We start from the raw sequence: 26,132 nt of genomic DNA on the forward strand, positions 1-26,132 counted from the left end.
GTTTGAGTATGAACATGCAGAGAGAGCTGACTTTTCTAGGCTGGTCCTGTTAGCATTACTTGATTAATATTTGAAAGAAATATCAGTGAGATGTCCTGGTTCTGTATTTGGCAGATTGGTTATTGGAATGAAGATGAGAAGTTAGTTCCAGCAGCCGTGGATACTCAAAGCGGCAATGAGTCCACAAGTCTTCAGAACAGGACTTACATAGTCACAACTATCCTAGTAAGTTCTTGACTTCTTATCCAGTGCTCCCTCTCCCCATCTGCTGGTGTGCTGACTCCCTCTTCCCTCTTGCATACCTTCCTTTGTAATATATGATTTATATAATAATAGTAATAACAACAACAACAGCACTTACTGTTTTCTGTTGGGTCCATAAAGGTATCTGAAAATTGCTGTGGCTAATTAAATATGCATTTAAGGGATCTCACATGTAAGTGCAGGAAACACAAAAGATTTTGACAAGACAGGAGAGGCATCAGCACAGGTAAATTAGGAATATTAATGTGTGCTTTGTATTTAGCCCACAGAACGGGGGCTGTACTTTTGGAAAGGAGTGGCTATATTGTGCAGAAAGGCTGAATCATAGCTTTAAAAACAAATCTCTACTATAATCATGAAGGAAAATAGGTACCTCGTAATATATGTATCACGCATCGTGTCATTGTATACACTTACCCTGCAGAAACTGATGAAATTCTAGTAAGTTGTTTGTTGAATGTTTACTGTGAGTCTATAGAGAAGACGACACAGTACCCAAACTCAGTTAAACATCTCTAGGTCTTTCTCCTGCCCAGCAAATTTGATTCTACCAGTACCCACGTAGATAGACATGCCTCTAAAAATTCACCAGTTGGGTGCACTAAATAACCTTTATGGAACAGCACTGAAAGGTTGTTGCCCAAATACCACCAGCTACTCCATTCCCATTAGGTCTATCACAACAGGAGGTGCCCCTAATTCTGTATAACTAAACATAAAAGGCTGTAATAAAAACCACCATTAGCACCTTCTAAAATATATCGACCGTGCTTTTTAGTAAAGGACCACAGAGCTGGGATTTTGCAAGAGGACCAGAAGCTGTACACTGTGCTCTAGTCTGAGAGCCTGAAGTGCATCTCTAGAAAGGTGAAGTGTGGCTCAATATTTGTCTTCTCTGTGCTAGGAAGACCCGTATGTGATGCTCAAGAAGAACGCCAACCAGTTTGAAGGCAACGAGAGATACGAAGGCTACTGCGTGGAGCTCGCTGCAGAGATTGCCAAGCATGTTGGCTACCACTACAGGCTGGAGATTGTCAGAGATGGGAAATATGGAGCCCGGGACCCAGACACTAAAACATGGAATGGCATGGTGGGAGAACTCGTTTATGGGGTAGGTTTGCAACCTCATCCATTGTTTTTTTCACTCTTGTTTTGAGAACAAATTCAAGCCCTACAATAAAAGGGAGCCTTTCTCCTACCTGCAAACTGCCCAGTCTTCTGTCAGTGTGACCTCTATGCTACCACTATTCTCTCATTCATCTGTACTGCAGGGATCCTTGGAGCTTAATGCAACCAGCCTTCTTTTCAACGGCAATACTTTCAGCTCTACAAGAAGAGTTCAAAGAAATCCTTCAAAATAAATAACAAGAGAATCTACCCCAAAACCAACACCTAGGATACCACATTGAGCCACCTACTCACCCCAACTGTTAAAATTGTTACATCAAATAAGGTTCATCAGTCTGAACACATGTACCTTAACACCAAAATGGTTCTCTTTGGATATCTTCTTCTTGCTGTTACATTTATGATTAATTTTTCACCCACTAGTCATTGAAGCTTACTATGAGTTTTCAAAAAAAAAAAAAAAAAAAAAAAGGGGGGGGGGGAAATTGTTCCAAAGAAAAAAGAGAATCTTACTGATTTGTTTTTACATTCTCTTGGGCAAAACTGAATAAAAACTTCTGTTTTGATAACCTAAATTATTTTCTGACTGGATCAGAAAAATTTCATTCTGAAGCAGGGAAACACAGATTTGTGCTGTACTGAATTTTCTATGCTACCTAGTTAAGTCCTTTTTACATACCTCCCACCAAGGGGGGCTTGAGCTATCTTGAGGGCTGAAGCTCTGTTAATGCAAATAACAAGTCCAATAAAACATTAAAATGTTTTAGTGTTTAACTGCGCATCCTGTGCCCATGGAAATGTCAAAATATTTATCTACAGTATTTCCAAAAATATTTTTTTTCCTATTTTTGGAAGAATAAATACTGAAAGGTCAGACTTTCACATAGGTAGAATTTCTAAATTTTCCTCTATTTTATATTTGCATGATAATGACAGGATAAATGAAAGATACACTTTCAGACACTCAGCATATGATTGGTTGAACACTGGGACTAGACCATTTTCTGTCTAGCCACTCGCTACCCTCAGTATCCAACCTCTGCAGTACCAGGGTGGTACAGGAGCTATAGCTCAGTATACAAAGCTACTGAGCCAAATACACCTGTAGGTGTAAGGAATGAAATTTGCCTACCCTTCCCAAAGCCATGTGAAAATTGAAGTGTGAAAATTGAAGTGCCTAACCTGAATTATTTATTTAGGCTCTCTACATAGTCAGTGGAAGGACACAGGCAATCCTGGCGAGTAAAACTTCCCAGCTCTGCTCGGCCGTGGGAGGCAGTAGGCTCTCAGCCTCTGCCTGCAGTGAGAGCATGGGCACAGGAGTGAGATTTGGCAACCTACAGCAAAGTCTGGGCAGCACTAGGAGCTTAGTCATACCCCAGCACCGCGTACTTCCAAAATGGGTTCACTCTGGTGGTTCCCCAGCTGTGGTATTTTAAGCCACCTTTCAGAGGGGGCATAATTTCCCACCTAGCAGTGTAGGGTACATCCATGCCCAGGCCCATATGTTGTGATATGGGTGCTAGGTACATCCTGTCCTGCTGGAAGGCTACAGGATGCTACTACAGCCATTGTAATAAGTTTCTCTTTCCATTTTTGAGACTGATTGTGAAATAAATTGAGAGTATACATCAGTGTCATTGGAACGTTTCTCCTCTTCTCTTACATCAGTTATGCAATCAAAAAGCAGTTCCTGATAGAAGTAAATATTCTAGCATCTTTTTTCAGGCAATTGGCCTTTCCTTGCCTTTTCTGATGCCTAGATGATAAGGCTCTTTTAGTGAAAGTCATCTACATCAGACTGCAACATCGGTGGATAAATCAGACAAGAAGAGTTAGGAGGCTGGAAAAAGAAAATGCGGTGATTTCCAAACAGACCTGGTAATCAGTAGTGATAAAATGGAAATAATTCACCAATATTATGGACCGCTTCTTTTTAACATTTCTCTTGCAGTTCATTTTGTCTGATTGCTTCTCAGGTGGTGGAGGTAAACAGAGAATCAAGAAAAAGGAACTGGCATGGATAGCTGTATTTTATCCCCAAAATGCACATCTCCTCTTTGTCTCTCCTTTTCAGAGGGCTGACGTGGCTGTGGCACCGTTAACCATCACTCTGGTTCGAGAAGAAGTTATAGACTTTTCCAAACCGTTTATGAGCCTAGGTATATCTATCATGATAAAAAAACCTCAGAAGTCCAAACCAGGAGTTTTTTCCTTTCTGGATCCTTTGGCTTATGAGATATGGATGTGCATTGTTTTTGCCTACATTGGAGTAAGCGTGGTCCTCTTCCTGGTCAGTCGCTTCAGCCCTTATGAGTGGCACACTGAGGAGTTCGAGGAAGGACGGGACCAGCCAGCCAACGACCAGACAAATGAGTTTGGGATATTCAACAGCCTCTGGTTCTCCCTAGGAGCTTTTATGCAGCAAGGATGTGATATTTCTCCAAGGTGGGTTACCTTCCCCTGCAAACCTTCCTCTAATTGATGTGGTTTAATCTTTTTGCATGCCTTCAAGCTGAACAGGTTCTTTTCTGGCTTTTCTTCCTTTTCTGAATCAGAGTTACAGATTTAGAAAAGATCCAAGGGTTCACAGGTCTCACAGCTATGATCTTAGGCTCTCAAACAAAATGACACTCATTTAAAAATGCCATTCTAAATTTATACTAGGTGGGAGGTTCTTTTGGGGGAATTTACAGAAATACAAAAAACATTTTCTAAAGCAATCTATTCACAATTGATTTGAGGGGTTTTATTTTGTTGCCATTAGAAAAAGATCTTTCTAGATCTAAAATTTCAGTAAAGTAAGGAGAAATAACACAATAAGTGCTCAGTGAAAGGTTGTATAGTTGTGCCAAAGATTATGGAGCACATTGAGTGGTTTTAATTATTACTGGCCTTTAGAAAGGTCAGAGAAGTACAGTGCTTTCCTCTTGTTCCCGTTTCAGTCAGTAATTCAGCTGTGTGTAAGTCACCTGAAGTCTAATAGGGCCCCAAGTCCAAAGCATTCCTAAAGGGCCTCTTGATGGAATCAGTTATTCTTTGTATAAATTAAAGACTCATGTATTACTGATAGGTAATTTTTCTTGGAAAAATTGCCATAATACTGTAAGGTAGCTGAAAAGCTGAGTGAAATGCAGAAGATATAAATCTGTGATAGACACATGAGCAGAGATTTACTTGTAAATCATGTCTAGGAACCCATCCTTCCTTTTTGAAAGCTGTATTCCCACCAGTCTTGTGATAAAGATTTTGGCTTTCACAGTAGCCTGTGATGCACATTTCTTCTCAATGCCTTGTTTATAAAAAAGCAAAAAGATAACAAAAATTAAAAAGCATAGAAAGTAAATAGCTATAAGCGTGGCTCTAATAGGTTCTGCAGTGTGTTTTTGTCCAAGTTGCACCTCCTAGAAAGTAACATCCACAATACCTGAGAACTCCGTTCCTTGCTGCTAGACTGCATTCATGAGGGATGACCCGGGGTAAGGTTTTCAACACCTTTAGTGATTTGTGCTAAAGGCAGAGGTACTTAGGATCTACAGTGGCTGTGGCCTTGGATGTGGATCCGTAAATACACATCATCTCCAGGAGGTCTGCTCCCTGCATTAGCAGGAGGTAGGGCCTGTGGGCAGTTCAGGTGCCAGTGCCTTTGGGAATTCTTGGCCTGACCTGTCGCAGGGTCCTGGCCAAGCAGGGGGGGGGGGGGACATGTGCTGGCTGGGGCTGTACCCATCCTGGTTTAGATTAAGACCCTTTTTGGCCTGGTTAGACTCAAAGCAGAGATACTGGCAGTCACGACAGGGCATCTACAAGCAAAATGTTTGCTTCATTTACGTGCCATAGTGACATCTAAGCGATGCTCTGAGAAAAGAGGAAGGGAAAGAGGTCTTTTGTTTTCTTTTTCCCCGAGCCAATTTTGGTTTTGTTTCCCTTCTATTTGAAGGAAATTTCAGCAGAGATCCATTTGTTCTGGGTGAATGCAATAAATGAAAGTTCATTTCACACATGCCACGATGGCACTGAAACTCTGGGGAGGAGGAGGCAGCACAACTCGGTGCAACCCACAACAACATTGTGTGGCCTCGCGCAGCTCCCACAGGCAGCAAGGCACCTGGCAAGTGTCCTTGCTGCTGGACACTTGTGTGCCCAAATATTCATGGTTGCTGGATAGTGGGGAAATAAGAGCCTGCAGGGCACTTTGATAGTGGCAGCTTTTATGAATATGTTTTACCATCAAATCCTTGATTAGTTGAAGTCTAGCAGGGGCACTCAGAAAGTCCTCCCAGCAGATGGAATTCAACTTTATTGCCGGCTTGTAACACAGTCCCATGTGTTAGGATCAGATTATTGCTGTTTTTATTCTCAATGTCATTGTTGTCATCATAATTCTTACCCAGGAAGGAGAATGTCTTCCTTTGGGGACGTTTCAATAGACGGTTTCTGTTCCAGGGAGGAGTGTGGAGAGGTGAAAAGCAGAGACTTTACAGAACAGCAAATTTTGAAACATCTTCAGTAAAAAGTGTTGAGGAGGAGTCAGTGGTTTTGATCCAAATTAAAAGATTTGCTATAGCTGAACAACATACTTCGAATCACCCCTTCGAAGTGTTGTTTAATTTTGCTTTGAAATGGAAAATCCAAATGATTGTGTTGCTATTCTGATGTCATTAATTTGATCCTCATGATAATGAAAAATTAAAATTTCATTGAAATCAGTATATTCCTGTGAGGCAGAAGAGCGTTTTCTAACTGCATGTATTCGAAAGCAAGAGGACTTGAAAACTGAAAAACTGGAATTATTACAACTTCCAGCACTCTGAGCACGGTTTCTTGTGATAGTTGCAAGTGGAGGGCGACATGTAAATGCAACAAGGAAGCAGAAGACTGAGAATTCCTGTAGGATGTTGTTATACAGAAAGACTCTGAGTTCTTTCTGTATTTCACATGTATTTTTCACACAAACCTAGTGCAGGATTTCTGTGACACATCCCTTAGAAATGAAAACTACGTTGTGGGCAGGTGGAAGGGATCTGCTCTATTCCAATATATGTTCTATATAGTTGCTTCTAAACTTATCACTATGATCTCTCAGCATCTCTCCAGTAATGTAATAATCAACATAAATAACTTCGGTTACACATCTGTTCTGTCATTCTCTCCTCAGCAGAAAGGAGAAGTGCAGGGGTGTGTTTTGGTTTGTTTATTTCAGTTTTGTTTTGGGAAGGAGTGGGGGAAATTTGTCTGGAGGCTTTTTCTAGAGCATGTTTGTTTTAAGTCTATATGCCACTATGTGTTTACCTAAAAGACATGTAAGATCAAAACTGCAGACACATCATTCAGCCTGGCAGGTGGAGAGGTTTGCAGCAACTCCTTGCTCCTATAAAAGTGCATTCTTCTATCTCAGACCAGTCCCCAGGAAAGTCAGTCTTTCACAGAGACCAAATTTGCACTTGAAAGAGATTTGCATCCTGTAAAAAGGACAGATTTTCTAGCCAGAACATTAATCCACTCCTAAATATGCTGGCCAGAAGCACATCCAAGCAACCTAAAGTGCCCCAAATTCACCCCAATGATGAGTTGCTCATCATGTATGACCAGTGAGGTACAGCGCCATGATGGTCCAACCACTTTGCAGCCTAGCTGGGTGCAGATGTTGGAGTGGCCAGAGAGACAATCCACCTTCATGGGACCTGAGGTGAAGGAAGTGGTGGCCACAGCACCAGTTTCCATCAGAGCTTGATAAACACTTACTGGCCAAATTAGAAGCAGGTAGACCTCAGATTTGCCTATGACTACGCTGAGCTCTATGTGTCAATATGGAAACCTACTTCTCTGCCTATGATCAGCCTTATGCAGTTCAAATCTAAAAATCAACAAATTTTCCAAGCAATTCTACCACTCTTCTTTGTGCCATGCCAGAGGAGAATTAAATGGTAATTTCTGAAAATAAAGAGCGTCATTAGAGATTAGTATACCAGAACACTGCATGTGTCCCAGAAGGTCACAAGCAAGACTGGAGGCTGTGGGACTTTATAAAATATTACTGAAATGTGGGCATAGTAGCTCACAGTCAAGGTGATGGGTGAAGCCAGTCATTTCCACGTGCAATAATTTGTCCTAGATGAGGAGAGATGATGTTTTGGGTCATTGAAGCACAGCAGAATGGGGAAAAAACAACAGTTTGGGGTTATGAGTGGTTTCATGTACATATTTATAGGCAGAAATCAGTAAAGTCTGAAATAGGCCATAAACTATTAGGCTGTGCAAAGTGCCACCTAAACTTCAGAAAACAGTCATGAAATTGCAAAAGTACTCGTTAAATGTGAAATATAGACCCAGAAAGGAGATTCTCAGAGTGGGCATCAGAGGTAATAAATATCCTGCAGCCAGTAGCAAGAGCCTGCAGCAAAAGGGCTGTGAAGTGAATGTGACTCACATTGTACCATTTTTCAAAAATGCAATTTGATAAATTTTGTTCAGAGCTTAAAATAACCTCAGCATATAAGAGCTATGGAGAGGTGGGTCTTGCTAACCTGTAGCTTGTTCATGCCACTTCCTCTCCTGGGACAGATCTGAGGCCTTTTAGAAGGAAACTGGAGAGCTAGCTCAGCTTCCAGGCCTCCTCTGCAGCAAAATGAGCCATTCAAATATTTCATAGGCCCAACCAATTTCTTCAAGATAAATTATTTAATTGTAGTGAAAAGGATAAAAAGATGAGGGAGCAAAATACACATTTTTTTCTGTCAGCATCCCAACTTGGACTTCTATTTTCTGTTTCTATCTCAAAGTGCATTACTTCACAGAGTTTAAGCCCAAAGGAAGCCTCCTGTATGTTTCAGACTATTAAATTTAATCCAGTTGCCCTTCTTCTGAGTCAGAAAATTTATGTTGGACTAAAGTGAAATACATTTTGCTAAAACATATCTTCCAGAAAGGCATTTATTCTTGCTTTGAAGACATTATGGGATAGAATATACACATTTTTTTGGCCAGCTGGCTACAGAGTCCTGTCCCCACTGGAGCTTGACAGGAGGATAAATAGCACACAGTAAAAACAGCCATCAAAAAGTGCCATGTCAGGAAAATTAAGTAGAGTTTTCCAAAAATAAACAGAGCTTCATGGGAGCTCTCTTTAGACTGTACTCTGGAAACTGAACATGTGTATGTTTTGGATGCAGATCTCAACACATAGTAAATAGAAGGGAAACGTATTATGATATATTATGATACGGTAGGATGCCATGTCCCAGTACGCGCACAACAAAGCTTGGAATCACTCATTATAATGTACATTACTGAGAACAGAGCTGGAGGTGTCCTGGTCAGCCAGGGCATGAAGTAAAATGGAAAATCATCACAGCTTGAGAACGGGCATTGCTAGCAGGGATGCAGGAGCAGGAAGAATTTCTGTGCTCCCAGGCATGGTACCATAAGAAAAATGGGGAGCAGACCAGCATGCCCCAAAACCTGCGGGCGCTTTCTGCATGCAAAGAGAAATGGCACAAATGGGGTCCAGCCATCAACTGACTGGGATAAAGAGGTAAACGAGACTTATTTTTTTCGGCAGACTCCAAGCGCTGGCGCCACTGCCAGCTGTAGGCTCATCACGGTGGTGCGTGCTGGAATTGTGACCCCTGGCCAAAAGGAAGGGTGCAAGTTAGGAAAGTTTGCTGGCTTTGGTGATGAATGAATGCACTTGGAGATGGGAAGGAGAGATGTAAATGCTGGATAGAATCCAGTCAATAGATGCAATCTATTATTTATATTCATCTTGTGAACATCATTATTTGTTTTTAGTGACACAGAAGTAGTGCACTCTGGCTGATCTATAGCAGCATACAACTGAGCTTATATTTCATTGCAGCCTCTTCTGCAGGCACTCTGTTATACTCAGTATGCAGAAGAGCAAATATGATATTTATTCTGTACCTATAATTAATGCTGAGTATTTTTTTCTGCTGTTTTTCCTGTTTATTTACATTTCTTCTTAGATCAATTGAAAAAAATCACAGGAGACTTCAGCAATGGAGCTAGTGGAAATAACGGTAAAATAGCACTGCAAGTTCTTGAGGGCTTTTTATCTAAATCAGTCTCTAGAGATTTTGGAAAACAGCAGCACTTTTTCATCAAGGTGTTCCTAGTACTTCAAGATTTTGTCTGGTTCTAGACAAGATCTAAAACAGAAACAAGTTGCACTGGGGTACTTTCATTGTTTGTTTGGTGAGGACTTTGATTTTATTTGTTCCAAGGGAGTTATTTTTATTCTGTCCTTAGTCAAGTGACACTTACAGGGTGCTTATTTTGCTAAAATTTTGAAATTAGGGAAATTAAAAGCAACTACATTGAGCAGTTAGAAGGATTTAATTCTTTCCTGATATGAGGGCCAAGACTGGATAGTTATTTTGGCAACTCTTCTTGATTTCAGTAGGCATCGTCTCTCACACTCCAAGCATCTGCTTTTCTTTGTGGCCTCGTGGGTTTGGTCCAGTCCTTGTGGTACCCATTACAACCTTAAACAAGATTTAGCTTGTCCTAGAGAGACCCTTAGGAGCCATGTAAGCTCCCCAAAGCTGGAGAGCCACAAGCAACAAGAAAGAGTTTATGCTTTTTTTCTTCTTCTTCTTCTTCTTTTTTTTTTTTTTTTTTTTTTTTTTTTTTTTTTTTTTGTGTGTGTGCCCTTTCCCTAGAAGGGTCTAGGGGAAAGGGACTTTCAGGTGTGAGTCTACACAGATAGGAAAAGGAGGAGGTGAGCATTGGTGGTACCATTTTCTGGAGAGAGATGGTATTAGCAGGGAGCAGAGCTCGCTGGCAGTGTTTTTCAAAGCCTCTATGGAGACATGAGAGATGGTGATTTTATAGGTCGCTGCCAGCTGGATTCACTGTACAGTCTCCAGGCAAAGGGCGTATTGGCAATGAAGGAAGTTCATCTGTTCTCTGCAAGCTCAGCATGCAACCTGCAGCTCATGCTGGGGCTGGGGACAAAGTCGGTTCAGCATCACTTCTACTCCTGCTCCAATATGCAGTGAATCTGGGGGACTTGGAGGCTTGTCCTTGAGAACAAAGCTCGGGACCGTTTATTTTTAGCAGTTTGCTTAAGCTGGCACTGAGGTTGATCTTTAAGAATAAAAGTAGAAAATAAGGATTTCGACTTCTGGAAAAATCTTCTTTCCTCTTAAACGTGTACCAAATGATTTTGCAATTATCTCTACCTGGCAGAGTTAATTATGCCCAGGGAGACAAAAATCAGGTCACAGGGTAACAGTAGTTTTTGCAAATCACCAGGAACTGATGACCACACTTATTTCTGAAATGCACTTAACCAGGGAAAGTGACTCACCAGAGGAGCAGCTTGACAAATTGCACAGTATCTAACTAAAAAGTCCCCTTTGGAACCTGCACACTTCCATGGCAACCAAAATGTGGCAGCCAGGGGAAAATGGAAATTCTTTTAAAATAGTCATCCTTGTTATCTTCCTTTTCATTTGGAAAAAATGCTGAAGGATAGAGAGGACTCAGAAGGAGAAAATACTTAGCTGAGGGAATATTGTTGGGAAAATACAATTTTCACTATAAAGAAAAAATGAATCCCACAGATTTCCACACTCTGCCATCTGAGAACTTCTAAATGCTCCAGAGCTATTGAATGTTGATAGTTGCAAGCCACTTTCTCAGAATGGTTCCCTTGTCACACACACGTCGTCACTCCTCCCCAGCTCTGACTTCAGGCCTTTATCACTGAGGCTGCTGGGGGGACACCATGAAATTTGCTGAAAGTCCTCATATTAAGCGAAGGATTTACTAATTATTCCACCAGTCGTTATTAAAATAAGAAGCCAAGCACTTGAACCAAAATCAGATTCATAAAACTAAAATTATTTTTGCAATGTAATACTTTTATCTCTTTTTTGGGACAAAATAGATGTTTCTGTTATTTTTGACTGTAAAGAGCAGAAAAAAAGGAAATTTTCAGTGAATACAAAGCACGTTGACAATTTTTTTAATATAATGGGAAGTTGCACTCCTCTGATGAGGAAATGGCATGTACTACATGTGTTTCTAGTGCTGTACACTAACTCAGGAACAGGAAAGTGTGAGCTAGAGCTACCCACATTGTGCAGTGAGTGCTTGAGATTTACAGCGTTTTCCCTGACTCCAACAGGAGACCCTCTGAGGCTCTGAGGACTCCCTGTTATCCTGTACTCTAACTTGCTGATTCTCAATCAGTAGCAGAGATACGTTTTATTTTGTTGTTGTTTTTTCTCTTTCTTGATAACCTATTATCCCCAAGCAGTAGGCTCGGCTGGGGTCTGGCGTTCTCCGAGCTGCAGTCAGGACTGCACATGGCTGCATCTTCCTGATAGCTGGTTAGATTGCCAAGTGCTTTTGTCCTGGCATAACGGTTGTGTGGATCTGAATGACCTCCATGTCCTTTGCAAGGCTGCCTGTCACACACTGCTTTCACGTTGGCACTCCAGAAAAATACTCTTATCTAAGATGGGAAGCCCTGAGTGTGTTTTCACAGGGAGGCCCTGTTTAAATAACTCCTCTGTATGCTGTACATCACTTTTATCAGCACTAAGATATCATCTGCACACTATCTGGACACCCAGTTGAATGGCATTGAGCTCCTTGCTTTAGATTGTTCTGGCTCCCAGCACACAGGGCATCTACGATTGCTCTTTGTTGGTTAATTCGCCAGACATGACCAAAACCTCAGGGCCTTCAACTGAGAGGCTCAAAGTACTTCTTCTTCCACAGGAGTTTGGGATTTACTATAGCTATTCTGCTTTTGTCCCAGATTTCATCACAACTACTTGTCCTAGTAACTGAGGAACCAGGAACTAGAAAAAGCAATACTGTTTCCAGGGAAGGAGTGACTTTATTTACATTTAATTTAAGATCTGAATTTAAGATTTGATTAAAGCCACAGGGAATGGGCTTGATGGTCATTTTTTTAAAATACTTTTTGCTCTGAAGCTAGAACAAATGTTCTCAAGAGAGGACAATAGTAGTTTTAGCATAGTTCACAGATTCTGGGTTCCCAAACTGTTTGGGCACATCTGCAAATTAAATATGAATAAGTACAAATAAATACAAAACTATCCCTGTTTGAAAGCAGCTACTTTGGTTTCTGTCACTGAAGTTTCTTCTCACAAGGTCTCATTCCTAATGCCAAAGTCTCTGAGATGTGCAGAGTAATCAGTCAAGTTACACGGTGCGCCCCTGCCTCCTCCCACCTCCTTCCTTCCTTCCACTGTTTGTTTTGTTTCAGTCAGAAGCTGCAGCCAAGCAAATGCTGCATGGCGTTTTGAGTTTGTTTTGGTCCAGCACAGAGGAGGCTTGTTAGTCATTTGTATATTCACAACTGTCATGATTGGGAAAAGCCTAAATTGATCTGGCTTCTCTAGAAGTCATTGGTTGCACTGAGACAGAACAAGATCTTGAGCTGGGATTTTCCTCTTTGGGAGGATGAGGAGCTAAATGTCTCTTGGGAGCTGTTTGGAAGGATGGACATCTGAGAAGCCAGTGCGGCGTTCCCAGCAGTTATTGGGGAAATGAGAGTCATGCTTCGAAATAGGTACAAAAGTCTTTCTATGCTTGGGCAGAATCTGAGGTTGAAGGAGGCAAAGCGTGGAGAAACCTCTGGAGTCCTCCATGGTGGTGACTCAGTCTTTCCTCTGTGCCAGGAGCAGAGGAGCTGAGTCACAGCTAGTGCCACCTAACTCAAGCAGTCAGATGGTAAGAAAGGGCATACAGCTCAGGTATGTGTCCGTTTTTGTAAACAGTAACATGCTTTAGGATACTCAATCTATTTAATAAAACCATACAGTAATTTCGATTAATGCCTACTTAGAAGAGCTGCTTCTTACCCTTAGATCTGAAGGCTAAGCAGCAATAATTCAATCATGGTAACGATAACTTACTACTTTGATCTTCGGATAAAAGAGCTTATAGAAGTGCAAAAGTGTTACATCACTGTTCTTTGGACAACTTCAAAGCACATTATATACACTAATGAATTCTCCCAACAAAGTCTGATGAGAAGTAATAGGAAGGAAATGTGTGAACAGACGAGTAGCAAGAAAAAGGGAAAAAGAGGAGTCCTCATACTGTGAGTGAGAAAAGTAGTAAAAATAGGTATCTGCACACTGTGGATACATGCCAGACATGAAGCAGGATCCATGAGGGCCTAGGAGCAGGAGTCAAACATAAGGGATTCTCTCCTGCAGCAGAGATTTTTCTCCCCTCTCTCATTTTTTGGAATTCTCAGTAAGAAGCAACATCTCAGGCTGCAGAGAGACAGACAAAGGGCGGAGGGCTTCTTTTATCTCAGCAGTGTTTCCAAAACCTTTAAAAAAGTCGTCAAATGGATCTTAGCAGGTGAAATAGTGCAGAAACACTGAGCACATTTCTCCTTCGTGGATTGGGACATTCCTGTGCATGTACAGCTCTCCTAAAAGACAGTGGCTGGGAAAGCAGAGCAGACACTCATTCCTCACCATTTTTGCAAGGGATACAATATGCCCTTGTAGAAAAAAAGAAGGGCTCGAAAGTGAAAATAGAGAAAAATATGCATGTACAGTCTTTGTCAGAGATCACATTTTAAATCAGAAACAGAGAGAAAATAAAAGATAAATACAGGAATATTGCTCAGAATGAAGCTTACTAGTGCAGATAATACTCTTCTCATCGAAAATGCTTTTTTCTCCTCAGCTTGGCAATTCTTCAGAGCAAAAAGAGCTAAGGCAAGGCAATCTGGAAGGGGTCTGAACTAGGTTATTGCAACACTGACCAGAAGTCTCAGAAAGGGAGCTCTAAACTGTGAGCACATGTCAATGGCTAAAGAAAGATCTTGTGAAAATAAAGAACTGGTATGTAATCCAAAATACATTAGATCTTTAAAGAGAACAGTCTTTGCATCAAGCAGACTTTGCAGAAAAGAGACAGAGGGAGAGTACAAAATCTAGCAACACAGCACAGGAAATTAGCGCAACAGGCCATTGTTTAAAGAGAAGGGTGAGTACTGTTAAATTTGGGGGCACCTGAGGTTGAGGAAGTTCCTGAGTAATGAATCTCTTGGGGCTCTCTAGCAAGTGCTTCTGACAAAATGTTATGCTTGTCACCTTGTGAATTTTTCTCAGCAAAGCTAAGAAATGTCACCAAAGTGAGAAAAATGTGTGGAGAGACTTCTTTACAGTGAAAATTTTGCTCAAAGGCAAGATGAGAGTTACTTTTTCCTTGTGGTAAAAGCTAGCAAAACTGCAGCACAAGCATGACTTTGCCTTTCACCAGAACTGCCAAGCAGCTCAAAGTGACTACGTGTTTCTCAGCAAGCCTCTCTCTAAATGCTCATCCCTTCAACATCCCCTGGTTTGCATCATGGAGAGGCACACTGTGCCTATACTTAAGAGGGTCACAGTATACTTCTTTGGATCTATTTGTTCTGTCTTTCAGCCAAACTCTTATTTTTCTTGAGACTTTCAGCTAATCACTCTGTTCTGACCCTTTTCTTACTATTGCCTTTTAACAGTCCTGTGGAAGAGTTGGGTGTAGTATCCTGCAGTTTTAGGGATAAGTGTCAAATCTCAGCAGCTGATGCTGACTGCTCAGGGATGGTGGTTCCCTCAGCTGGGGGGACAGAGCTTAGTTCTGCAGTTCTGCTTTGTAGGAGTGTTTTTATACTTTGAGTAGTATATGGGCTTGGCTGAAGTCTATGGGAAGTGGCTACCCTGTCTGTGCATGCTGGCTTGGCATATAGTACTTCCAACACCACACTATGTTAGTTGAACTGGTGAGCTGTACTGGTTGCATGTCAGTGGGTTGAATTCTGTGGCCGGTGAGGATCACATGAAGGCACATTCCTAGTGTGCCAATAAATTACCTGCTGCTTATCTGGGTTTGACACCCTCTTCATGCTGGGCTAGACGGTCTTCAAAAGGCAGAGAAGCAACTCAGAGGTGAACTCCACCTGGAGACTTATGCTTCAGGCCACCTGCCTAAATGAAGTTCATAAATGTGATTCATCCTCTTCTCACTCAGTGGGGAACTGGATTAGAGAGATGAAGTGTGCTGCCCTGGATCCCATAAAGTGGCAGGGCCTTCCATACAACAAAAGGTAAATTTCTGGCTGCTAATCCTCTGCCTAGGCTGTAAGGTACCTCTTACCTGTCAAAAAGCTAAGTGAAGGTCTTGAAAACAGCATATAGCTACTCCATGTAGTCATGCTTATACTTGCACTGCAGCGATGACTGGAGAACAACAAGCGACGTGATGCATTTCTGACTAAGCAGGAAAACTCATTATAGAAAGAGGAAGGGAAATTGAAGAAAAAAGTGCCAATGTATTCTGCAAACAAAGAAATGAAACAGTAGGAGAGGGAACATACACTGCTGTCCAAGGTCATTAGCTTAGAGAGAAAGAAAAAGTGAATAAACTGTGACTGATGATTAAAGCCTCACAGATATACATCCTCCAGGTGAATCTGGGAGATTCTGCATATTTGTGGATAATACGTTTCATCGTAGTGATTTCTACAGAGCAAGTGATCCTGAATTCCCTTGTAAAATGGCTTCTGCTGGCACTCTACAGGCAGCATTGCCTCCTTCCCATGTGTCAGCCTGGTGCGGTGGGCAAGCAGCACACCCAGCCTTGAAGCAGGAGGAAGGGCACATCTCCAGCTGGAGAGCACACATCCAAGATTTAAGGAGCTCTTTCCAGTTTTCTCTTCTTCCTTTTTTGAGGGAATGGAAATTAGAAGAAGAGAAGCAGGAGAGAGACAGCATGGGACTCCCTGTAGCTGCACACCCTCAGCTTTCTTACCCTATCTCACTGGTTAATATTACCCATGGGAAACTGAAATACTCAACCATTACCTCTGCAGAAAAGTAACGAGGAGAGCTGAGGAAGGAATAGCTGATTTGTACCACAGGGAGCAGTAAATGAGAATGTCAAGAGAAAACATGCCCACTTATGTGTTTCTAAGAGCTCTTCTGACACTGTTTTAAAGCCCAGCTTTGCAGCCAAGACTCCAGACTCCTGTACCAGGAGGTAGGGTTCAGTGATGAGTAAATGCAAACTAACAAGGGCAAGAAAATTAATAATACAACAGAGAGAGAGAAATATGCATTATAACCACACTGATTTCATGAAAAACAGTAGGTAGCTCATTGAAAACTCTCCAGTACACAGCAAAGTATAAGAGGATAAGAGCTTCACAGAAAGTGTGCCGTGAATCTGCCCAGAGTGGCTCCCAAATCCACATTGCCAGATTAGGTTTGTTCCTGTGACTATGGCTCTTCACAAATTTTCAAGCAAATCAGGGTTTTTATCAAGGTCAGACATAAAATGGCAAGACCGATCATTCCAGATGGTCTGTGACATGCAGAAAAACTAAGCTCATTGGCCTCGACTGAGTTTAGTGTTGAAAGTTTTTTTAAAATAAGAATAAAATTGGAGCAAAATATTTGCAACTAATTCACTACCAAGTCTGTGCTCCAACGGATCAATGAAATTATCTGGTGTCATTATCAAATTGGAATAGTGTCAGAGATCAGAGGATCTGTGTTGGTAGCAGACCAAAAGTGGATTTGACCCACAGTCAGTAGAACAAGCAGATAAGAGCTTTTCTTTCAGCAGTTTTGCATAAATTCATTCAGTGACAAATATGTCAGTTGGCTAAGTGAGCCTTTATTAGAATTGAATTTAACAGCAAATCCGGGAAATCCTCCCAAAGCAACTATGGCTTTAGAATCCCAGATTTGCGTTTCTAATTAAAACGCTGTCAGTTTAAGTGTAATTCTCCATAAGAAATGAATTCAGGTTGGGAGAGGAGGGAGGGAGTGGGAGAAAACTCAGAGACTCCTCAAACAGTTTTGCAGAAAGGTTTGCCCTGTGTATTTCATGGTGATCTTGTTAATCTTTTTGTAAAAAAAGGAATTCTGCTAGAGAAATGACGTTGCTGCTAATACGATGGCAAAACAGGGGCAAACTCGTGTTGGTTTCACTTACCTTCCTTAAGGGGTAAGATCAAAGAGCAAATTGTCTGATCAAGGATTGCATTTTGTTTTAAGAAATGGGAGATTAGCCGTATGCTTTTCTTTTTCCTGTGAAGAATCTATCAATGCTAAGGCTAGAACGTTAAAAAAAATCACTTTGTGGGAACAAAGGGATCTTAAAATTCTTTTCTGTTTTCAACTGGCACAATGCAGTAGCTTTTGCAACAAAAAAAATAGAAAGAATCATTGTCTAAGTGAGACAATGAAAATGACTAATTGTCATTTGCAATTTTTTCCATTAGATATAAAATAACATATTTCAGAATTATCTTTTAAAAGATATGTGTTGTAAGTAAGAGTTTAATGTATTATAAAAGCTGAACGAAAATTACTTTTAAAAAGAAAGCAGAAACAAAATTGTTTATTGTGTCAAAATTATACCTTTTAGCCTTTTGGATATGAAGCATTAAGTAACAGATGGTTACTTCAGTGGTCTTAAATCAAAAATATTCAGAATGCTATTTTTAGAGGAAATTTGAGACCATTATCTGTTCATTCCAATTGAGAATATTAATGTTTAATTTGTAATTTACAATTTCAGATTTTTCCACAGTGCTGAAATTCTGGTTCCCAACACACTCTAATTTTAGGTAGACTGTGCACCATGACTAGTGAGGCTAGAGTATTTTCTGCTTACCCTTGCAAGTGTAAGATGGGAAAGGAACGCCTCATTCTTGCCACCGTTCTCTAAAGGGCAGGCAGGACTGCAAGATAGAAAGAGGACATGGGGTGATTTTAGCCAGCCAGGCAGCGCTAGAAGAAGAAATCAAGAGACTTTTATTTGGATTACGTAGGAAAGGACAAAGTGAGTGCAGAGGGAATAATACAGGTTAAAAAATACACCATCTCATCTCTCTAGCCATTTTGTCATTTTCTACGTCCCCAAATTAGCCATTCATTAAAGCCTCTTATCACACTGTTATACTTGTTCATTACTTGCTTATTTTATTCTGCTTTTTAAAAAATCCTGCTATTCTCAAGTATTAATACGATAATGAATGTGAATAAACACAAAGGTCAAATAGACAAATCCAAATGTCAAAACCTTGACTTATCTTTAAAGTACTAACCAGTATGCTCCATCATACCTTAGCTCTGCAGAGGACTGTCTCACTAATTCTTATTTCCACAAAGCAGAGAGTTGATTGCCTTCAAGTTATGCTTGGATGGGTATGGGGACATGTAAATTCTCAGAGCAAGAGGATTTAAACCCCATACTGCCCATTAGTGAGGGGAAATGAACTTTGTGAGGGCTCAAGCTAACCAGCCGTTTGTTACTCAAATGGAAACTCATTCACTGTTATCTAGCTATTGGAGTGAGTTTTTCAAAACCTCAAAGTGACTTACAAGTGCAAGGTGTATCTACTGCTCCATGACTGCTCTATCTACAGCATAAACGTCCCACTGGCTTTCGATCAGACTTTTAGTTCCCAAGTGTTGAAGTCACTTCTAGAAACGGTTCATTATCTTCTAAATTACAAAGGCACCCTTGCAAATGTTTCCAATGATGATAGCGTTGCTCTCTCTCTTGCTCTAAGAAACAAGATTGTAATGGATATTGTCTTTCCAGCCACTTCTGGTAAGCAGGAACAAGTATTGGCTCAGAAGCTGGATAGCCAAGCTGGGTATCCAACTTGTCATGTTCAACCAATGTCCGCAGCTATTGAGTGTTGCATAAGATTGCATCTGCTTATAAGATCATGATCATATTTATCTTTCATATTGCACAGGTTTCCAGAAGCCTTCGTTGTCAGCTAGCGCTCCCTTGTATTAGATACAGCATGGCCTTGAAGCGAAAGGAGAGCCTATGTGCTAAGGGTTTTTACTACTGTGTATTTGCAACAATCCAGATTCAGAGCGCCTAGCTGTAAGTCTAGCAGTGAGGGCAAACACTTCCCGTTACCAGACACATGAAGTCCTAGCCATGCTGGCAGCCAAAGCAAGCTTTTTATTTCTTCCCTTTTCCTTCATTGTCCATGAGGGTGAGCACTTACCTACTTGTGGCATCTCATGTAACAAGGAGGAAGGTCCAGCCTCAGAAGCAGAAACAGCCCAGACGAGATGGGTGCATGTTACAGACCCACATCTGCCCCAGTTGACTCTGATAGGAAAGAAGCTAATGTCTCCTCTCCCTCCTTCCCCACCTCTCCTTGTTGCTTCCAAGTCTGAATACACATAGTTACTTCTTTGTCCTGTTAATGCCAGGTACAGAGCCAGGAAGCATAAGCCATTTGCAGCTGACAGCAGGCAGCCCCCGTGGGATAAGCCAGTAATGAATATAGCTGAGGTGTTTAAGGTCTAAAGGCAAGAATCCGGCTGACTGCAGTTGATGGGATTGAAACAAATCGCAGAAATATCCCAGCTTCATCAGGAAGGAAAAGCTATATAATTTGCAGCTGGAGATGAATGTGATTATTTGCCATGCAAATGGATTTTGCCAGCTCAAAGTGGCCTTCATCAGCAGAGATTGTTGTATTTGACATTATCTTGTTACTTTTGTTTAATGCCTCTGTGCCTTTTCAAAGTGCTTCCTTCCCTAAGCACACATCATCCAGACTAATTAGAGAAAGGTATTTTTTCCTCTTCCATGTCAATCTCAAGATGTGTGAGCTGACTCCATATCTGCCTCTCTGCCATGATCCCTCTCCAAATATGAAACGAAAGGTAAATACATCTGTGCTGACAGTCCTGTGGGCTGAGAACTCTCCACAGGCGGGAAGCATAGAGGTGACCTGCAACTTGACTAAATTTAGCTCCTTAAAAAATAGCTGTCTAGTCCAAGCTAGTCATCCAGGCTCCTTTGCCAGTCAATAGAGGTGGAGTCTCCAAAGGGAGTTCTTCCCAACCTGAGATGGACAGGGTGAATTGTCCCTGAGGTGCCAGTTAATCTTAAATTGTTTGAGGAGTGTCTCAGCGATAAAAGTAAACCAAACTCTTTGATCTTGGAGAGTCAAGGATAGAGGAGAAGAGCGCTCCCTACCAGCCTGCCTCTCCCGCAGCACTCAGCACTCCCACTGCCAACCTCTGGTCCCACTCTCTGACTAGCAGAGCTGGGGAGGCTCGGCAAGATGTTAATTCAGGACAAGAGACCATCTGTGCACTCGTCTGTGCACTATGCTGTAATTGCCAACAGTGGAGGAGGCCTGCATGAGGCACTGTGGGCCAGGATGACCAGCATATAGCCTATGGTCAAGAGTTGTGCTGGTGGGCTGGAGACTTGAGAAAAGCTTCTTGCTGTCATGCTTTTATTGCTTTTTAAGATGTAAATGGTTAAGAAAAGAATTTGTCAACTCTCTATAGTATTGCCTTGGGGATCGTTCCTGTATACTTACTTTCTTGAAAACACAGAAGTGGGCCATTTGAAGTCGTTTGCTTGGGTTTATAGTGAGATGGACTTTACTTCCAGTTTCAGAAACGCCCATGGAAGAAGTAATCAGAGGGGAAGGCAGACACTCTTATTCAAAATGAAACCCCTTTGCCAAAGAAACCCCAACCTAGTTTTAACCGCAGGAAAAGTCATTTCAGACACACAACTGTAAAATAAACTACTTGTTCTCTTTGACCCTATAGTCTACTGCAGTTGTGTTTCCTGTAATTCGCTTCCTCTGCTCCAATGAAAGGTCCTGTGACTGTCCTCTGGGGAGCAGGGAATGACAGCATGTGTGGTGCAGTGATCTTTATTTCCTTGTACTAAAATGTGTGCTTTCTGCTCTGCCCCGTGTGTTGCAAAAGCATGTGGGAACTCTGTTGCTGAGCAAAGCCGGTGCCTACTTTCTGCTAGAAAGGAGCTGAGTGTTTTGACTACAGAGATTTCAGGTTGAGTTGATCTAAATGAGGAGCTTCAGTGTTGTTAGAAGGAACAGCATTTAAAACTAGATTGGACAGAGCAGAAGTGTGTAATCTAGATAAGTCATGCAGCAGGTAGGCTATGTGAGTTTAGTCTTTTTCTGGCTCTAATTTATCTAATTAGCATTGTGTGTTTTCTCCCTCGCTGGAGCAGCGGAGCATGCAGGTCTGTTTCTCAGGTTGTGTTAACCACCAGAAAACCATAGCAGTGAGACCCAAGATTTCATGCAGACCCAACAGCGAGTGGCACACACTGACGTGGACTGGTTCAGGGTCCTTTGTTAGAATGAAATATCTCCATCACCATCTAATAAACCATATTTCTGGGGATTGACCCAGGTCAGTAGAAAGATAATGCTAGGGCGCAATCTCGCTTGAAGCAATGAACAGTTTCTCATGAACAGGTCTTCCCTCATCTGACTGTCCAGCTTTGTAAAATAGCATTATAAGTTACTTTCTATCTGAGACAGTGCTCTGCATCTCAAGAAAAAGAGTACAAATACCTCAGGCAGAATGCATGAATTCTGACATCATCCTAAAAATTATCTTTAGCTCTTAAAAATTATTTGAAATGATTTAAATATAAATTAATGCCTGCTTGACTTATTTGTCTCTGTATCTCTCCAGTGGCTACAGATAATTGTCTATTTGATTGTAGTGAGTGCAGAATACCAAGACTGTGAGGTGCTATTATGAACATCTTTTCTAACCTTCTGCTGAATACAAAGATTGTCAGTAGGCAAATTACTCATTAAGGCTAAAGCTTCTCTCTGAGTTTCACTATATCTTTTAGGAATGTCATGAGTTTTAATTTTAAAACTTCAGGAGGAGCTATCCAGGTGATCCACTCTGGTCTGTATAACTGGTTTGACTCCATGCTAGTGCTTCTTCTCGCTGTGGATACAAGCCGTAACAAGGACCTTGCTCGACCTCTTGTTCAGATGGGCATGATCCTGCCGTGGAATCTAAAACTTCCTGGTTGTCACCACATTTTATTAGTGTTATTACGTACTTTGAAAGGAATTGGAAATCAAAGCAAATTCGTTCGCTTTCATGAGAATATTTTGTTGCCACTGGTGAGATTTTTTCCCCCCTCTAATTACACTGACACCTTGAAAAATAGGTCAAGGAATGAGAGAGACCTTTGACTTCCCAGGAAGTGTCTAGCAAAAACATGACTTTGGGTAAATGCCTGGCTAAATAAATGATGGGCTTGTGGGAATGGTCTATACCCTTTCGTCCCTCACACTCAGCCTAACTCTCCCCTCTACGTCCAGGTCTCTCTCTGGCCGTATAGTCGGTGGCGTCTGGTGGTTCTTCACCTTGATCATCATATCCTCCTACACAGCTAACCTGGCTGCCTTCCTGACAGTGGAAAGGATGGTTTCTCCCATCGAAAGCGCAGAGGATTTGGCCAAACAGACAGAAATCGCCTATGGGACCCTGGAAGCTGGCTCCACTAAGGAATTTTTTAGGGTAAAATGGAAACGTTAATGCAAACATTTTGACCTTGAAACCCCTTGTTTTCCTACTTATAGCGGTATCAGGGCTGTCTCCTGGCACAGGCAAGGGGCTCAGTGGCTGCACGATGTCAGGGACAGTGAAACCACTGCTGCACACTTTGCCTGTCCCAGAGGCCTGCCGTGACTATAAATTTATCATATACATGGAGGACCAGGTTGTGGCAGATACTGCTCATGTGTGAGCAGAAGCAAGGGAAGATGGAAAGGTACTCTCAGAGCCTGCCCTTTCCCTCTCCTTAAACAGCAAGCACAGGCCCCCAGGCCTGTCCTCTCTCATCCTCACCCCAGGACTGTCTTTTACTTTCTCTTCCCCTTCACATATTAGGAAGTGCGGGGGTTGTCCTTAGAGCAGCAAAAATGCAGCTATCCCTATGCCACTCAGAAGACTGGCAGTGTCTCCATTACATGGGATATTCTGCAACTGTAAACAGGTGGTACATCTGTGTGCTTCCCCAGATTAATCTGAGCACTTCCAAAATCCAAACTTCATTTGCCCTGTGATCAGCAAAATAATTTAACACACGCAAATATCGTAATCTTGCTGTGACAGGAGGTGACAGGGTTTATCTGGGCCCTGGTGCAGGGAACAGCATGAGGTTCATTAACATCACATTACACTATTTGACTTCCTTGGCCTATCCGGCACATGGGTATGCACTCAGTCCACCTGGAAATTTGGCTGGTACCCAAACTGCTATTAATGCTTCTGTTGGGTTTCTGCTGTCCCATGCAGCGATCCAAAATAGCAGTGTTTGAGAAGATGTGGACATACATGAAGTCAGCTGAACCCTCCGTTTTTGTGAGGACTACAGAAGAGGGCATGATTCGAGTGAGGAAGTCGAAAGGGAAGTATGCCTACCTCTTGGAGTCCACAATGAATGAGTACATAGAGCAACGCAAGCCTTGTGACACCATGAAGGTGGGAGGTAACTTGGACTCAAAAGGCTATGGTATTGCAACGCCAAAGGGGTCTGCACTGAGGTAAGTAGCTTGGCTTTGCTTTCCTTTGCCAAACCACCCAGCAAATCAGTGTATATCCACACAGTTCAATCTCCATTGCCATGATAATCACAAAAGTTTGGGGCAAGGAGGTGGGGGAGGTGAAGGGAAAGGGGTATGAACACTCAACGTGATGTGCAGAGAATTAAAATACCCAGCTCCCATTGAGCAGCAATGGGAATGACTAATCCTTCAAGCCATGCATTTGAAATTGGATCCTGGCTAATCTACTTGCTATGAATGTGTCTGCAGTGTTAGGTGATGGAAGGTGGGCTGTTGTGGTGTAACCATTGTTTTCAAAGAGCGTTATCTGGAAGGGATGTTCACCCTGTGCCATGTGAATGCACAGCTTTGCACAGTATGGCATTACACTGGCTTGGAGCCATGCTTACAGAGGGGGCTCTTTTGGGGAGAGCATTCTGGTGTTGCCCTTCAAAGAAATACTATTTGAGAGGGTAGGAAGCCAGTTTTTAGAAAGTCCTGCAAAAGACACACATTCTAATTCTCTGAGTCAATTCAGAGAGTTACCTTCTGGCAAGTGCTAATTTTATGGCAATCCAAAAGGGCACAAGTTTCAGAGCCCAGACCTCCAGCTGTCACATGCCTTTTCCAGTTGTCATGCAAAATAACTTCAGAGACCTTCCTTTAAAAGTCTCTTAAGAACTCTTAAAAATTTCAAACTAAAAACTGAGTTAATAGCAAAATTTGGATACTGAACATAGTTATACTCTTCCTGGACATGAGCTAGTGCTCCTGCAGAGTGTGTCTTGCACTCACCTGCTCAGAGCAGCATTACTGCAACCCGCAAACTCACAGGGTAATGCAAGTTATGTAGGAGGTGCTGTTCCCTTCGGCACTGGCCATGTAAATTCCTCGTGTTACAGGCATGAGGAATATGAGTTGTAAGGGTTTACCAGGACTAGTAAGTGCTCAGGAGACACAGTTTTAAGTAGTCTGATTGTCCAGTTGTCCAAAGGTCTCCATAACTGATTTATTAAACATACTTTGATCAAAATACTTTGACCAAAATAGTAGACATGACCTTATACTTGCTTGCTGACATAACTCAGTGCAGAGACATTTAATTAATTATTAGGTCAGCACAAATTGCATTCAGCACTTCCAGTATTAGCAGTTCCTGGAGATAGCTTTAGAGAAGCTCATGAATGCAGAATGCAGTGCATGTGGTCCAAAAGGTAATTTTTCCATCCTGTACAGTTCAGGCTCTAAAATGTCTTGAGGCCCTCCAAATGAAGGTCGATATGTTCTCATAGCTTTAGCATGTTTTCCATCACACTCTCTCCAGCGTTTGTTTTCTATCTTGCAAATACGGAAATTAGGATGCAGGACTGCTTTTTTTTATTATTATTATTTTAACCTCAATCTTGTATCCTAATTTTGATATTACAAAAACAAACAAACCAAAGCATCCTACCTGTCTTGTAATTTTTGGCATGTGAAGGAGCCATTTATCATACTTCTAAGAAAAATAAACAAACAAAAAAGGAAAAGTGCATCAATCATTTTAATTCTGCTGCTCCAAACATCCCTCTGCTAGGCATGATTCCAAAATTCCTAACATTTCTTTCCTCTTCTTCATCTCAACTGCATGTAGAAAAAAAATTTTGTGGGCCTAATGGCAAAGAAGGAATGCTTGATTTTCCATTTGATGGTGTTTCTCTGAAACAGTTGCTGTCAATTTTTGTCCCATTATGTTTGTTTTGTTCCCACTGTTTTAATTGTTTTAATCTTAGTAGTTCACTACAGTCATCATGTAGTGTCTGTTTTCCCTTTGGGGTCCTGCACGTGAGAGACTGCCCTGAGCAAGGTGACATTCATGAGGCATCTGTACAGTACAGTCAGCCTGTCTCTTGTTCAGGCTTCGTCTCAATTCCCTTTCATTCACAGAGAAAAACTCTGAGCTAGGTTTGGAGGTACATGTAAGTCAGACCTATCTTAGGAGATTAGGTATGTTTTGAAAATTGGGCTTCATTTTGATTTTTCATGGGAGCTGTCACTTCTATAAATAGACATGTTTTTCTGCCTTACTGTAGCTGTTCAGGAAAGGATCTTAAAGAGATGTTAGCTCAGAGTTCATCACTGTTTTTTTCGTTCTATGTGGGAATGAAATGTCAGGATATTGCCGCTGATGAACGGAAAAAAAGGTTAAAAATCCTGAAAGAATCCTATATCTTGTAGCAGATACAAACATCCCTCCCATGCCATTAGATAGTTCTGCTGGGTGGCTAAAAAAGCTTGTTTCCTCCTAGGTGAGTCTAGCTTTGAATACCTTTTGTCTCCCGAATGTTAATATTTAGTTGCA

General features: G+C 41.6%; 1 protein-coding gene across 4 annotated transcripts in view; it reads left to right on the plus strand.

Annotated features, from left to right (window-relative positions):
* The window catches only part of GRIA1 (glutamate ionotropic receptor AMPA type subunit 1), a 125,746-nt gene that overhangs the window by 86,834 nt on the left and 12,780 nt on the right, over window positions 1-26,132 (plus strand). For all 4 annotated transcript variants that reach the window (XM_062587658.1, XM_062587659.1, XM_062587660.1 and 1 more), the window contains 5 exons: window positions 115-225; window positions 1,169-1,375; window positions 3,470-3,840; window positions 22,565-22,763; window positions 23,544-23,791. In XM_062587658.1, the coding sequence (XP_062443642.1) occupies window positions 115-225; window positions 1,169-1,375; window positions 3,470-3,840; window positions 22,565-22,763; window positions 23,544-23,791 (1,136 nt within the window). The remainder of the gene's footprint in view (window positions 1-114; window positions 226-1,168; window positions 1,376-3,469; window positions 3,841-22,564; window positions 22,764-23,543; window positions 23,792-26,132) is intronic.

Source organism: Rhea pennata, chromosome 14 (genome assembly GCF_028389875.1).
Source record: "Rhea pennata isolate bPtePen1 chromosome 14, bPtePen1.pri, whole genome shotgun sequence".
Lineage (NCBI taxonomy): Eukaryota > Metazoa > Chordata > Aves > Rheiformes > Rheidae > Rhea > Rhea pennata.